The sequence below is a fragment of the Ipomoea nil genome, unplaced genomic scaffold, assembly GCF_001879475.1.
Source record: "Ipomoea nil cultivar Tokyo-kokei standard unplaced genomic scaffold, Asagao_1.1 scaffold1868, whole genome shotgun sequence".
In the NCBI taxonomy this organism is placed as follows: domain Eukaryota; kingdom Viridiplantae; phylum Streptophyta; class Magnoliopsida; order Solanales; family Convolvulaceae; genus Ipomoea; species Ipomoea nil.
This window is the reverse complement of record NW_017618296.1, coordinates 377,645-394,614: the sequence shown is the minus strand read 5'-3', so window position 1 is coordinate 394,614 and position 16,970 is coordinate 377,645. Positions and strand designations below refer to the sequence as shown.

The 16,970-nt window shown below is 35.5% G+C and overlaps 1 protein-coding gene across 1 annotated transcript; it reads left to right on the top strand.

Annotated features, from left to right (window-relative positions):
• Nucleotides 1-14,073: 14,073 nt before the first annotated feature.
• On the top strand, nt 14,074-16,050 carry LOC109193348 (60S ribosomal protein L13-1-like). Its single transcript, XM_019344218.1, has 5 exons — nt 14,074-14,181; nt 14,807-14,923; nt 15,004-15,137; nt 15,418-15,576; nt 15,658-16,050. The coding sequence occupies exons 2-5, from the start codon at nt 14,818-14,820 to the stop codon at nt 15,877-15,879; spliced, it is 621 nt and encodes a 206-aa protein (XP_019199763.1). The 5' UTR covers nt 14,074-14,181; nt 14,807-14,817; the 3' UTR covers nt 15,880-16,050.
• The last annotated feature ends 920 nt before the right edge of the window (nt 16,051-16,970 follow it).

The window sequence follows — 16,970 nt, the reverse complement described above, 5'->3', positions numbered from 1 at the left end:
TTAGTAGTGGTAGTTTTTTCCTACATGTTTCATGTGTTGTGAGATATGTGTCGTAGGTTATCATGTGAAAGTATTGAACAAAATATTAAATTATTAATATTTATTATATTTGTATAAAATACTTGATAAATAAATAAATAAATAAATAAATAAATAAATAAATAAATAAATATATATATATATATATATATATATATATATATATATATATATATAACTTTGATATTTAATTACAAGATAATGTAAAAAAAAAAAAGAAGACAATGAACAATGTAGTGAATATAAAAAAATAATAGTATAATATTTGTAAAGTAATGTAAAATTGTACCATTATAAAAAAAATACAAAAAATATTAATACTATAATCGCCTAAATCATTCCAATAATGCAAAAGCATAATTGAAATATTAAGTTTTGTTCTAAATCATCAGAAGGAGATTAATTAAACAAACAAACAAAAAAAAACTTAACCTAAATTTATTTTTTTTAAAATAAAAGATTCAAGAAAATCAAATGATTTTAAAGTAGTTCCTGATTTATAATCTTTGATGCTCAACTTTGAATGCTATATATTTAGTCGAGCTAATTATTTGACCAAAGTTTATTTTAAATTTTATAATAAATATTAAATAGTTAACGGAATATTCCGTTACTAAAGTTTAAACTAACGGAATTTAGGGTTATTTGAGGGAAGAAAATAATATAATAGAGGGTAAATAAGGAAAATCATTAAAATATACTAAAATCAAAATAATATGAACCATTCATTTTAAGAAACAATTAAGACCGACATTTTTTTTATTCCAGTTAAGGGCCTAACATTATTCGCTCTTATTAGATTTGTAGATTCTAGAATACATATATATCAGTAGGGTGTGTCCGGTGCAGTTGTACGATTAAATTTGAGCTATTGATTTTGCCTAAATCAACATATACAATTAAGAAAATTTTTTTAAAAAAAATGCAGGGCTAATTTGATAATTTGTATATCTAGATCAAATTTAAGGTGCGTGGTTTCCTTCCTAAGGTTTGTAGTTTTTGTACTTAAAGTGAGTTGTTTTTGTGCTATGTGATTAAGGTGCGTGATTTTCCTTCTTAAGGTATGTGATTTGTGTGCTTAAGGTGCGTCAGTGTTGAAACTTAAGGTGTGTCGACCAGAAATTTAATGTGTTTCGACCTAAAACTTTAGATGCGTAGTTTTCGTTCTTAAGGTGTGTTGCTTTTCAACTTATGTGTGTGATTTGTATGCTTAAGGTGCGTCAATTGTTGAAAACTTAAGGTGCGTCAATTGTATGCTAAGGGCCACTACTTCACTCTCGAGGTGCGTGGCAGTGTTAAAGTGCCTATAAATAAATTCAGTGTAGAAGTGGACTGCATAGATGAATTCTTAAGGCAAACGTCCTTCTCTAGAGCTTTCTCCTTTCCATCATATTTCTTATTTTTTTTTTCAAAGTAAAATTATAATTTAAAAAAAATATTTTTAATACTACAAATGCTCCTCTGACTATTGGGCCGGATAGTACTCCTTGTAGTCCTCAACTTTCAATTCGACCAAAACATATACCTTAATTTTCATTTTTGACTACAAATAGTCCTCCATTATAATTTTTTCATTATGCATGTTTTGGTAAGAAGTTTAATTCATTATGCATTTTTAATTATAAAAATATACATAAATTTATATAATAAATTAATACTAATAATAATATATATATATATAAGTGCGGGTCGGGGCGGGGATACCTCCTCCGCACCCGCTCACATACGCGCGCGGGTATATAAAATTTTCCCCATATCCGCACCCATTACCCAAATTGTGTGGGTATTTTAAAACCCATAGAGGCGGGGATGCGGGGAACCCATTGGGTGCGGGTAGAATTGCCATCCCTATCTATGGCTCTACGCAAATTCAATTAGGACTTTATTTCATGTTATTTCTTATTAGTTTTGGAGTAATTAGGGCATAAATTATTTTTATTGGTGCCAATACCCAAATTGTGCGGGTATTTTAAAACTCATAAGGGCGGGGATGCAGGGAACCCATTGGGTGCGGGTAGAATTGCCATCCCTATCTACGGTTCTACGCAAATTCAATTAGGACTTTATTTCATGTTATTTCTTATTAGTTTTGGAGTAATTAGGGCATAAATTATTTTTATTGGTGCCAATACTTAAATTTGACGATATTACCCTTAGATTTAATACCCATTTGACAAAAATTATAACGGATGACTATTTGTAATAAAAAAAATGAAAGTTAAGGTATGTGTTTTGGTCGAATGAAAAGTCGAGGACTAAAAGGAGTACTATCCCAATAGTCAGAAGATCATTTGTGGTATTAACTCTTTTTAAAATTATAATTGTATGATGATTTGTTTTTTCTTGTGTGATTGTGATGTGTGAATCTCCTTCATCGGGCTGAGAAACGGCATTCTCTAGCTTCATTTTTGATCGATGATTTCAGCACCATTTACATCTGGCTGATGTATTAGCTATAAGCTTGGATGAAATTTTGTGTTACTTTGTTTTATCCATTTCAAGTTTTTGTGTTCTTAGTTATGATTCTTGGCCAGGCTCTTAGGTTTGCGAAAGTTCATCCTGAAAGTCTTAAGAACCTTTTGATCTTCCCAGCGTTTCTATTTTCTGTCTATTATGTTTTTTGCTTCATTTTGTAGTTAATGAAGGCCAATTATGGCTTATCTCTGGTTTCAGTTTGTAGTAGACAAAGTACAGTCATGTAATATATATGTTGCATTAATGAATGCAAATCTTCTATTTGTGTTGTGAACTTGAAATTAATATAGATTGCTACCAGCTGGCCAGAGCACAAATAAAATCAAAATACGTCGCACAATTCACACACAGATTGCACAGTCCAAAATCAAAATACGTCGCACAATTCACACACACAGATTGCACAGTCCACATAACAACAGATTACATAACTCCACACCACTGAGTAATAATAAGAGTGAAAAGACTGCATGACAATTAATTGTTTTAAACTTCCTTTTAAAATTAAATTATTCCTTTTCCGTCAATCCTATATAAAAATTATTTCATATATGCAAACATAATTTGTTTTAGAGTCTTTGAAATGGAAAATGAACCTGAAACCAAATTTTATTTTGGTTCAGATGAATTTATGAAGGCTTAGGATGAAAGATATATGCTCTACCTTTTATATAAAGTGCCTATAAATAAACCCAGTGTAGAAGTGGACTGCATAGATGAATTCTTAAGGCAAACATCCTTCTCTAGAGGTTTCTCCTTTCCTTTCATATTTGTCATTTTAAATTTTTTTCAAAGTCCAATTATGTTTTTTGTTTAAGTTTGCAGTCAATGAAGGCAGTTATGGTGCTGTCTGGTTTCAGTTTGTAGTAGACAAAAGTGCAGTCATGTAATATATATGAATGCAAATCTTCCATTTGTGTTGTGAACTTGAAATTAATACAGAATGCTATTCTGTAATGTTTTGGTTGTGGCATTGTTTTTTATGTCCATTCTTTTCTTTTCCTCTCAACAATTTTGTGATTAGGCAAATCTTAAATGCTTTAGTCAATGAATAATTTGTGATTACAATAAGTATAGCTGTCAGAAATAAATTATTATGACTAGTAAGTGATTGTGAATTTTAAAATTACTTTCTTTAAATATGTGAATTGAATCATTGAGTACGTTTATTAAAAAATAAAGTATTTTGCATTAAATTACATATGTGTACTGATATTCATTTTTATCTTTTGTTTGTGTGAGGACTCAATAAATAAATAAATAAATAAATACACACACATATCATCTATATGTAAAAATCGAACCGATCGTATAAAATTAAAACAAATATATGATGAGATTTCATAATTATCACCTACTTTTAAAAAATCAATAAAAATATATATATTAAACATAAATCGTAAATACTAAATCTTAAGTAATAATTAGTAAACCCCTAAACCAAATAAAAGCCTAATTAATAAACCCCTAAACCAAATAAAAACCTTATTGGTTGGCGGATCCGTTACTTTCGATATTTTGACCAAGTCAAAACGTCAAAAATATCATTTAATAACTTAGTGATTTGGAACAACGATTTACTTCAAATTGGAACAACGATTTACTTCAAATCATTGAAATCTCAAATGTTGCGCTTAGCATTATTTAGGCTTGGCAGATTGGGAATGGATAAACACCCTCCACTAAAAATTAGTTTTTTTAAAAAATTAACTTTGTTTTAGGAGCTTGAGGCAAAGAGCCTCAAGCTCCTTTAGTAAAGGAGCCTGAGGCTCCTCTTCCCTTTTCTATCCGAAGTGGGATAGGCAAGCGGTGAAAGTGAAACAATGAACGAGCACTAATTTTGTTTTGTTTTGTTTATTATTATTATTATTATTATTATTATTATTATTATGGCACGTTTGGTTCGCGAAATAGGCCTGAAATGGAATAACATTCTTAATAATAGACTTACTCCTTTGTTTGGTAAAAACTTATATTCCCAAGAACATTGTTCCTGAGAATGACATATTCCCCTTGCAAGGGGAATATAGATTCCAGCCCCTCTCCTGGTATTAGGCTATTCCTAAGTTCTCAGGAATAGCCTAAAGTTGTTATTTCATATTTTAGAGTTAATACCCAAAATAGTCCATCGACTATGTCGTAATTATCAATTTAGTACTCGACTATCATTCTTACCCAATTAAGTCCTCAACTATACAATTTTTACCCAATTTAGTCTTTTGTCAATTTGACTGTTTGTTAACTGTCAAAATTGGAAATAAAGTATTAATTTTACAAGTTTTCTCCTTCCTCCTCATTTAGCAGCGCCAAACCATGTAGCAATAAGCTCCGGTTGGGTTCTAAACCTGTCAATATCGAAATAGTGGTTATGCATCGGATAGCCCATGAATTTGATTTCCAACGATTTTTTGACGATCGAAATCTGATCGGAGTGTATTGCTGCATGGTTTGGCGCTGCTAAATGGAAAGGAAGGAGAAATCTTGTAAAATTATAATTTTATCCCGACTTTTGACAGTCAACAAACAGTCAAATTGATACAGAGGACTAAATTGGGTAAGAATTGTATAGTTGAGGACTAAATTGGGTAAGAATTATATAGTTGAGGACTTAATTGAGTAAAAGTTACATAGTTGAGGACTTAATTGGGTAAGAATGGTAGTTGAGGACCAAATTGGTAATTATGGCATAGTTGAGGGACCATTTTGGGTATTAACTCCCTATTTTATCCTTTCTCGACTTTCGTCCCTCCCCCTCGACTTTTGTCCCTCCCCGGCAACAGGATTGCCATTGTCAAACCGGTGTCGAGAACTATTACTGCCCATTCTAAGCTGCTGCAACCAAAATCAATGGAACACCACCATCTGCAATTCCCCTATATTCAACAATTAGCCATTGTATTATTATCATCTCCTGAAACTTACTGCAAATCAGACATCAGTAGCATATCTCAAATCATCCTCCTATAAGCCAAATCAGACAAACTGCCCCAAACAGCAGCCCCATACAATCCACCAAGAAACCGAGAAAGACAACGCCGGCGGAGGAATATTCGGTCAAAATTGGTGATCGAATGCCCTCCCTTCATGGCGACTGCCGATTAACAATATGAGCAGTGGGGGGTGTTCGCAATCCAACAACCACGTCGCCGATGACTCCGGCGACTGCTGTAGACCTCAACCCTAACGCCGCCCTGTAGAGCGCCCCAATGCCCAAACCCGCCACCACGCTGTTGATGACGTCATCCGTATCCCTCACCGCGACCATGCCGCTCTCCATCGATTCTGAAGATCTTGGTCGTCATCTCCGTGACTCCGTCGGCGTGATTCGTAGCTGTGATCTGCTTCGCCCCTCTCGTACTAAGTTTAGGGTTCAATTACTCAATTAGTAATGGATTGTTAAATGTTGTTTATTTTGTTATTTATTTATTGAAAGCATTTATTATTATTATTATTATTATTATTATTATTATTATTATTATTATTATTATTATTATTATTATTATTATTACTAGTAATTCACCCGCTCGATGCACGGAAAAAAATTATGCTATTATAAATATAAATAAAAAATAAAAAACTAAAATATTTTAAATTATTTAATATAATAATATTTTTGAGCTTCCATTGGTCAAGTATTTATTATTTTTATAGAATACAAAATTACAATTAAAATTAAAATTATAATTTTGTATGGTTAATATAGTCTCTAATTATGTGCATATTCAAATAAACTTATAGAGAGAATTTACATAATTACATTGATTTATTCTTAATTGTATTTCATCTATATTATAATTGTATTTCATTTTTGGGGACCTATGTGCAGTCGGATGAGAAGAATTTTGATAGGTCTATGAGGAGCTTTTATCGGGTGAGGGTTGCGATAGATGTGGCAAAGCCATTAAAGAAGCAGATGAAGCTGCGGAAGGATAATGACACTTGGGTGTTCATTGATTTCAAGTATGAGCGTCTACCGACCTTTTGTTTTCTATGCGGTGTCATCGGCCATGGGGATAAACACTGTCATAAGTACCTGACGGTGGATAGTGGTGCGCTAAAGCCCTATGGATCTTGGTTACGTGCGGGTATGAGGAGGGGGGTGCCGGGTAATGGGCAGCGTTGGATACCGCCTGAGGCAACCTCTGAGCGGCAGAAGTGGAAGGTTACGGTCTTGGATTCCATGACTGGGGGGGGGGGGACGGGCAGTAAACCCGCTGTTGGTGCAGATGATGTGGATTCCGTGGCTGGAGGGGGGATGGGCAGTAATCCCGCAGTTGATGCAGATGATGTGGGGTTACCGGGAGTAACCATTACAGAGCAGAAGCGGAGGCGTACTGATGAAGGGGATACGGAGGCAATGGAGTGTGAGCTAGTTGGGTCAAAAAACTTGCTGGAGGCGGGACTTGGGGACTTGGGGACTTGCGGAGCAAGCCCGCCGAGGGTTATGACTATCCTAGCGTGGAATTGTCGGGGGCTTGGCAACCCTACGACAGTTCAGGTGCTTGCGGATTTGGTCCGTGATAAGAAGCCGAAAGTTATGTTTTTGATTGAGACTTTATTAACAAAGCAGAGAATGGAGCAGTTACGAATAAGGTTGGGGTATGCTGGAATGTTAGTGGTGGATGCACAAAGACACGGTGGTGGGTTGGCTATGATGTGGAATGATACAGTGGAGGTGGAAATAACGGGGTTTTCAGGGAACCACATAGATGTAACTGTGGTCCTCGATGTTGGTAGTCCCAAGTTCAGGTTGACGGGTTTCTATGGTTACCCGGAGAGAAACCGGCGTCGGGACTCTTGGAACCTGTTGCGTATGTTAGCAGGATTGAGCGTCCTCCCATGGGTGGTAGTGGGTGACTTCAATGATCTGTTGAGTCACAACGAGAAGCGAGGTCGAGTGTCGCACCCACAGTGGTTGTTGAATGGTTTTCGGGAGGCAGTAGCAGATAGTGGTCTGGTGGATTTTGGATTTTCAGGCTATCATTTCACGTGGCACCGGCACAGGGGAACTCCAAACATGTGGATGAAAAGCTTGATCGGGTTTTAGTTTCGGAAACATGGCTGGAATTGTTTGAGGGGGCCACGGCTGCTTCAGTTTACTGTCCTAACAGTGATCATTTGGCCATTGTGTTGTTGCCGCAGGTTATAGTTCACCGGAATGGGCGCCGCAGGTTTTGTTTTGACAATATGTGGTTGAGGGAGGAGGTTTGTAGGGAGGTGGTTGAGCAGAGCTGGGCCAAATCGGTTGGTTTGGATGTTTTTCAGCGCATACAGATGTGTGGACAGGATATTGGGTGATAGGGCCGGGCTTATAATAAGGGGTTTCAACCGCGAATAGATGAGTGTAAGAGGCAGTTAGAGTTGTTACTGCCGCGAAGGGACCCGGTCGGGGTTGCGCAGTATGGAAGGTGCGAGAGGGAATTGTTAACCCTCTTAGAGCAGCAGCATGTATACTGGCGGCAACGGGCAAAGGAACATTGGTGGAAGGATGGAGATTTGAATACCCGGTTTTTTTCATAATGCTGTTAAGACAAGGCGTCGTCGGAACATGATTACGAAGTTAAGGAGGGATGATGGGACGTGGACTGATGGGGAGGATGATGTGAGCGGGTTGATGGTGGAATATTATAATGATCTGTTCACAGCACAGGCAGGGGATGAGGGAGAGGTTATTACATGTGTGGAAACACGAGTGACAACAGCTGATAATGTGAGACTAGAGCGTGGTGTGAGTATGGAGGAGGTTCATCAAGCTGTTTAGCCATGCATCCGGATAAGTCACCAGGACCTGATGGTTTTGGTCCTGGGTTTTATCAGTTCTTTTGGCCGGTAATGTGTGGTGAGGTAACAAAGTTTTACCGCCAATTTATTGAGACAGCCTCGCTGCCCACCAAGGCGAATGACAGGTTGATCGTCTTGATCCGGAAAAAACCAACACCAGAGTCTATGAAGGATTTGAGGCCAATTGCGTTGTGCAATGTCCTCTATAAGATAGCTGCCAAGGTATGTGCTAATCGTTTGAAACCGATCCTGGATAAATTGATCTCAAAAGCACAGAGTGCTTTCATACCGGGCCGTCTCATTATTATTATTATTATTCCATTTATATTCCTTAACCAACCAAACGTTGGAATACAATTCCTAAAGTCTATTCCTTCAGCGAACCAAATAACATAATACAATTTTTATTCTATTCCTTACCTATTCCATTCCTATGGAATAACATTTCTATTCCCTCCAAATTGATTCCGTGAACCAAACGGGTCATTAGGTCATTTAAATGTTAATCGTTAACTTAAACAACTAATTTTATCAAATATCTTTTACAAACCGCTGATACAATTCACTAATCAAACCTGCTAATACAATTCGTTAACTGTTGATTGTCAAATAATTCCAAAATCAAAAAGCTCAGTCATAAATTCTAAAATTCAAATCCTAATCGTGCATTGCACTTTCGCATCTTTTGTAAAGTGCAATTTTCAATACTAAACTTGCACTTTTTAATACTTAACCATGCATTTTGTAAGAGGAAATTTCAATTTTGGTCCTATGACTATAGGAGTCTTGTTAATTTCAGCCCATGACTTTTAAAAGTGTCAATTTAGTACCTTAACTATGTAATTTTTGTCAATTTTGGTCACTCCGGCCAAATTTCGCCGAAAATTTTTAATTGTTAAAATAATAAGGGTATTCTGATCATTTCACGTCTCTTTTCTTCTTCCCAGGCGAGTCCATCCCTTCCTCTCCCGTTTCCGTCGAATGAAATGAACTAAGATGATGGGGAAATGAGGCTTGATGATATTAAAGATAGGGTTTACAGTGAGAAAGAACGCCGGAAACGGGAGATTAATGGATGGACTCGCCGAAGAAGAAGAAAAGAGGCGTGAAACGACCAAAATACCCTTATTATTTTAATTATTAAAATTTTTCGGCTAAATTTGGCCGGCAATTTGACCGGAGTGACCAAAATTGACAAAAATTGCATAGTTAAGGTACTAAATTAACACTTTTGAAAGTCAAGGACTAAAATTAACAAGACCCCTATAGTCATATGACCAAAATTGAAATTTCTTCCACTTTGTAACAACTAAATGTGCATTTTTGGAATATGGTGACATTTTGCAAAGTGCAATTTCAAATACTATACTTGCACTTTCTAATACCTAACCGTGTAGTTTGTAACAAGAAAATGTGCATTCATGGAAAATTTTGAGAAATGCAGAGTATAGTGTTAAAAGTTGCACATAAAGTTAGTGATAATTACGAAAATCTCATTGTATTTTTTTTTCTTCTTAAATTTGATTTGATCTATTCGATTTTTTTAGATGTTAGACTGAGATTGGTTTTGATTTTACTCATTTTAGCAATAATGCAATTAGGTCACTGAACCTAAAAAAGCTACAATTAAATCCCTAAACTAACCATTTTCATGCAATTAGTCTAATTTGTAAGTTTTCTAAGTTGCTAGCAGGTCATCTTTAATTTAAAATATTTATTATTTAAAAAAAAAAAACAGATCGTCTCCGGCCACGGAGACGAATCCATGGCTGGAGACGATCTGTTTTATTTTAATAATTACTTTAAATAATAAATATTTTAAATTAAAGGTGACCAGCTAGCAACCTAGAAAATTTACATGCTCTGTCCACATAATTATTTAAAAAAAAAACAGATCGTCTTCGGCCGGCTAGAGACAAAGACGTCTCTGGCCATGGAGATGAATCCATGGCTAGAGACGATATGTTTTTTTTGTTAATAATTATTTTAAATAATAAATATTTAAATTAAATATGACCAGCTAGCAACCTAGAAAACTTACATGCTCTGTCGGGTCGGAGTTGGGGGGCCTTAGGGTTGGGGATTCAACCTTTTTGGGACAAGAAAACTTACAAATTAGATTAATTGCATGAAAATGGTTAGTTTAGGGATCTAATTGTAGCTTTTTTTAGGTTCAGTGGCCTAGTTGCATTATTGTGTGCAGTTCAATGGCCTATTTGACACTTGCTCCATTTAAAAAATAACCGTTGTTGCAGCATTCATTGATCTTGTATATAAAATACTTATTGTGCATCTGATGGGGATATGGGACCCTAGGGGTCCATTTTACTAGGAAAGTATTGACCCAAGTGGGGGTGGTGAAAGAAGGAGGTTGGGACCAAGTCTTGTTGGGCTAGGAAGACAAGCACGCATGGTGGGCCGGGGTGAAGAACATGGACCGGAAGGCGGGAGGAAGTAGGTGCGGGACGTAGGTACGACGTGAGGGGGGTGGGGTAGGGGGGAGGTAGGTACGATATGAGAGGGGGAGGTAGGTACGGCGTGAGGGGGGAGGTAGGTACGGCGTGAGGGGGGAGGTAGGTACGGCGTGAGGGGGTAGGTAGGTACGGCTGAGGGGGGGAGGTAGGTGCGGCGTGCATGGTGGAAGATGCGGGAGTCGCGGGGATAGTGGCGACGTGACATGCATGGCGACAAACAAGCGGAGTGGGGGAGGAGCAACGTGGGACACGCGGACGCCAGAGGAGGAGGGGGGCTTGCTATAAATAGGGGCCTTGGATCTTTGGCTAAGGGGCAACTCAGACACGACAGGCACACTAGTCCAGTGGTCTTGATCTCATACTCTCAATCCAGTCACCTAGGTTTGATTCCTAGCAGTAACATAGTTAGCAATAGCCCATCTTATGTGCCTCGCTCTTTGTAATTTGGGTCGCTGTTCTTGGGCCGGTATCTCGGGCTTCTACACATATCGCGCTGGGCCTAGCGCCCTACCCCCCATCCTGTACTCCTGTACTCGGTTTATGGTGGACCCAGTCCTAATAAAATCATCATCCTTTAAATATATTAGAACTAATATAAATTTACAATTTGTTTCATTTTCTATACTCAACCTACTTGTATTAAAGGAAAAATCAGCATCAACATTGACAACAAAAACATTTGGTATATAGGACGTACTATGTAGCCACCGTTGAAAAATGATTTATGCACAAAGTGGCAAACTATTTAACTGCATGTTTTTGTGGTGAAAAGGCAGCAATGGGTACTCCAAAGTTAGTATTAATTCAACAATTTTTATTTTTATTATTTTACAAAACACACGCACACTCACACATAAAATCAAGTACTACAATACTACACTCATTCATACTAATTTCAAAAATATGAACTTCAAAATGAACAGATGCAAAATGGATGTGGAAATTGTTGATGAAACTGGACACATTGCGACATCAGTAATCGGACTACCTGCAGAGTCATTGTTGTTACTATCAAGTAAACAAGTTTTGGAACTAGAACAAGAGGTACTACTCATGAACCTTCTACAAATGTATAAATATTAATATTTTGTTCAATATATAGATGAAAATCTACGACACATATCTCAAACACATGAAACATATATGGGGAGAAACTACCATTGCCAAATATCAACATGTGCTTAAGATCAAGAGTTCATAGTACAAGTGTACAACTAAGATTCCAGTCATATATACAAGGCAAATCCATAGGTTCTTATACCATAATCTCATTGCACGACGTTGTCCTCCGTGTTACCACCAGTGACCCAATTACACATGAGACACTACTAATAAAAAAGAAGATGACAAGTACTAAAAATGAGGACAATAACAATGCTACCCAAAAGATAATTAAAAAGACTTAGAGAAATTCAAACAAAAAGTTGTATTTATTTAAACTATTATTTTTAGACTAAGTATTTAGACTGACGTTTTTACAAAGTTGCAAACATTTAGTTTAGTGACAATTATAATCAATCTCTCTTATATTGTATTGCATTCATATACTTTGAATTACCTATTTAAATAAACAAATTCAACATTCAATTATATATAAACATTTTCTATATAATTTTACATTGATATACTTTGAATTACTTATTTAAAAATAAACACTAGGCATTATTCCATTCGCACAATGTGCGTGAAAAAGTAGTCATATTATGTGTATGTAATAACCATGTGATGTACTTTCAATTTGTTTACATGTACCAAAATGATTAATTGTAGAGTTAATTCCTGCAATGGTCCTCCGACTATATTGATTTTCCAAAATTAGTCTCCGACTTTTAATTTTGACACTTTACGTCCCTTGACTTTCAATTTCTTTCCAATTGAGGTCCTTTCGTCAGATTACGGTAAAGTAGACTTTAAATGAAAGCGTAAAGTAGTCATTTCATCTGCCTAATGTATAATTATTCGTATTTCTTCCTTGTATACGCGACTTCGGACATTAGATTCACTTAATTGCTTAATCCCTAATGGAATTTTGTTCTTCGAGTGAATTTAGGGATTAAACAATTAAGTGAATCTGATGTTCAAAGTCGCTCATACAAGGGAAAAATACGAAGAATTATACATTCGGCAGATGAAATGACTACTTTACCATTCCATTTAAAGTCCAATTTACTGTAATTTGACGAAAGAATCTCAATTGGGAAGAAATTGAAAGTTAAGGGATGTAAAGTGTCCAAATTAAAAATCGAGGACTAATTTTAAAAAATCAATATAGTCAGAGGACCATTGCTGGAATTAACTCATTAATTATATGTACAGAATGTGTCAAGAACAAATACACAATATAAAGATTATTTTTGAACTAGATCCACAATGATAAACCCTGGTTCTTAGTATAATTTGCCGACTACGGTCGGGATATTTTCCAATCGTTATGCTATGGACCCGTGTCCAACATGCATGCTGGACACGGGTAACAGTACCGTTAGGCACTGTTATCTTTTTTTTTTTTTTTTTTTTTTTTTTTTTTTTTTTTAATAAATTTCAGACCGCTTTGTTATAGGAGTATATGTTCATAATTTTATTACTATATATTCATAATTGTAAGTTCATAATGTCAGAGCTCTATGTTCATAATTTCATAACTGTACATTCATACTTCCATAACTGTACATTCATAATTCCGTAACTGTACATTCATAATTCAATAATTGTAACTTCATAATTTTCGAAACTCTATGTTCATAATTTTATCACTATATGTTCATATTGTAAGTTCATAATGTCAGAGCTCTGTGTTCATAATTTCATAACTGTACATTCATAATTGCATAACTGTACATTCATAATCCGTAACTGTACATTCATAATTCAATAATTGTAAAATCATAATTTTCAAAGCTCGATGTTCACAATTTTAGAGCTCTATGTTCATAATTTTATCACTATATGTTCATAATTGTAAGTTCATAATGTCAGAGTTCTGTGTTCATAATTCCATAACTGTACATTCATAATTCCATAACTGTACATTCATAATCTCATAATTGTACATTAATAATGGCACAAACGAATAACACCGTTAACGGCGAGACAAAATCAATTTTTTTTTAACTGAAATGACGCGTTTTCCCTAAAAACGACATCGTTACTTGTGTTCACAATGCATTGTGGACACGAGTCCACTGCATAATTTGCGGATATTTTCTCTTTGGGTTTTTATGTCATGTTTGGGCCGAAAGGTAATCACTTGAACCGAGAGTTTCAAAGCCCAAGCTTGAACTCTCGGCCTATACATGAAATAAAACCTAGGGTTTTTTTGAGATTTAGTCATTGTATAAAAACCCAAAGCGACACTTTCTCCACTACAGCAGCTCAGGCAACGAAGCTCTTCTCGGTGGTCCTCGTCGGCGCTGTAAGTCCCAACTTCTTCATTAAGATCTTCTCGCTGCTCATTCCAAACCTCATTTCCTTGTTATATTTTTTTTTTCCTTTTGCTTATTTCGTCGAATTTGTTGACGTCGAAGTGTGATGCTGGCTAGATATGGTTTTATATAAATCGCAATTTGTTTTTTCATATAAAATTGGCTGAAACCTCGTGACATTAGCTACGTAGAAAGATGTGCGCAAAAACTAGAAAAGGAAATTTGACAATCATATGTGAATGATTTTGAGATACGTTTTCCTGTTAGGTAATGTTAATCTGATTGTTTCCATTTGACTAGCTTGTTTTGTTCGTTGTATGTTGTTTGCGTGGATTTTGAAGTGCATAATCGTTGCGATATTCCTTGTCTGGGTGATTGTCCTTGTTTCGGCAATTTTATTTTTGAAGTGTGTTTAAGCATTTTAGTTTTCTTTGAAAGTTTTGAATTTAGATGGTCAATGCGTATCTTAAATTTGCCATTGTTAGCTTGATGATTTATATGTTCAGTCACCAAAAAAATGAATTGATGATTTGTGAACAGGCATTTGTGTTTATTTGTATAATTGTGGAGTCTTTGGCTGTGGTTGATCCTGGCTTATATTTGTTTTGTTAATAGAAAGGTAAGCCATGAAACATAACAATGTTATACCAAGTGGGCACTTCAGGAAGCACTGGCAGAACTATGTGAGGACATGGTTCAACCAACCTGCACGCAAGCAAAGGAGAAGAGTTGGTAACTACATTTTTAAACTTATCAATCTTGTAAAACCAGTATGTAGATAAGTGATCTCTGATTGTTCAATATAATCTCAGCCAGACAAAAGAAGGCTGTGAAAATTTTCCCCAGGCCAACTGCTGGGGCTCTCCGCCCTATTGTCCATGGACAGACCCTCAAGTACAACATGAAGGTTAGAGCTGGAAGGGGATTCTCCCTTGAGGAGCTTAAGGTGAGCTGTCACAGGGTTTGTTTAAATATGTTATTTCATTTGCAGAGTTTTCTTCTGATCTAGAGGCTAGAGCCTAGAGGATAGGAATTAGCCAATGTTTGCTTTAATAGCTTGCCACATAGCTTACTGGAAATTGTTACCTGTTGCCTGGATAACTTTTTCTAAGATAAAAGTAAAAATATTGAAATGTAGAAGGAAACTACTTCTTGCTTGTAAGTTGTACAATTATTCTATAAATGGATAAATGGATTCCTATCAAATTTGTTTATGTTTCTCCCAGGCTGCAGGCATCCCAAAGAAGCTGGCTCCCACAATTGGCATTTCAGTTGATCACCGCCGCAGAAACTCTTCTCTTGAGGGTCTCCAGACTAATGTTCAGAGGCTGAAGACCTACAAAGCCAAATTGGTTGTCTTCCCAAGACGTGCACGCAAATTTAAGGTAACGGAAATGTGTTTTTGATGACTTAGAAAGATCAATTTGGTTGTTGAACAGCTATTCATGATCTTGTTTCCCTCGCAGGCTGGTGATTCTACTGCTGAGGAATTAGCCACTGCAACCCAAGTCCATGGTGCTTACTTGCCCATCGGACGGGACAAACCATCAGTGGAGCTTGTTAAGATCACAGAAGAAATGAAATCATTCAAGGCTTATGACAAGCTGCGTCTGGAACGGACGAACGAGCGTCATATGGGTGCTAGGCTTAAGAGGGCTGCTGAGGCAGAGAAGGAAGACAAGAAATAGAGAGATGCTTGGACCATATGATGCCATGATATCTTTGCAATTTTCCATCTCAAGTGTTTTATTTGAGTGTCACTCTGAATCATTAGTATCATTTATATTTCTAGTTGAATGTATGAATTTTAAGACTGATGTTATGACATGTATTTTATTCTCCTAGGCTTACAGTTTTTACAGACTTGAACCTCCCTCATTGGCTCATCTGCATCTTCGGCTTATGTTAGAATTATGATGGGATTAAAGAAGCTAAATTATACTATAGAATATTTATAAATGTCTGTTTTTAACATATTAAAGGTTTATTTTTATATGCTATAAAATGAACATTTAAAAAGTTAACCTTTGGTAGATGTATAAAACTCATTTTGCTTGTCTGTTAACCTTTGGTAGATGTACAAAATTACAATTAAAATTAAAATTAAAATTTAGTATATGGTTAATATAATCTCTACCTAGGTATATATTCAAATAAACTTATAGAAAGAACTTACATAATTACATTGATTTATTCTTAATTGTATTTCATCTATATTATAATTTTCACAATATGAATGTTAACTAAGATAATCACATTTAGAAAGTAAATTTCAAATTTTGTATGAGTAAATTTAAACTCTAATTGAACACATTTTTTTATATGATTATATAATATATTCTTGGGAAAATGGCACTTTTTCCCCCTATGTTATATACTTATAGCACTTTTTTCCCCTCAATTATTTATGTAAGCACATTAGCCCCCTCAATTATTTTAAAAGTGGTGGTTTTCTCCCCTAATATATTAAATTGACATTTCTACCCTTAAAGTAAACATTTTATTTATTTTACTTCTCCAACAAATTATTGCGTATATGTAGCGATTACCACGGTTCGGTTCGAACTGAACCAGACACTATAGCAATCGAATTAAAAGTTTTCAGTTATGATTCAGATCTAGAACCCAATATTTGGATTTCAATTTATTAAATTTAAGAATTAAAAAAAAAAAAACTGGATCATGAACCGACGGTTCCGGATCCCGTTCGCGATTTTGAACCGTCTTTATTTTAAAATTTTATTTTTTATTTTAAAATAGTTTAAATTCAACAATAAAT

Excerpts from the sequence above, each read along its gene's own strand:
- LOC109193348 (XM_019344218.1), top strand. The coding sequence starts at position 14,818 with ATGAAACATAACAATGTTATACCAAGTGGGCACTTCAGGAAGCACTGG. Across the intron at positions 15,138-15,417 it reads TCTCCCTTGAGGAGCTTAAG|GCTGCAGGCATCCCAAAGAA; the intron begins GTGAGCTGTCAC and ends TGTTTCTCCCAG. Across the intron at positions 15,577-15,657 it reads GACGTGCACGCAAATTTAAG|GCTGGTGATTCTACTGCTGA; the intron begins GTAACGGAAATG and ends TTTCCCTCGCAG.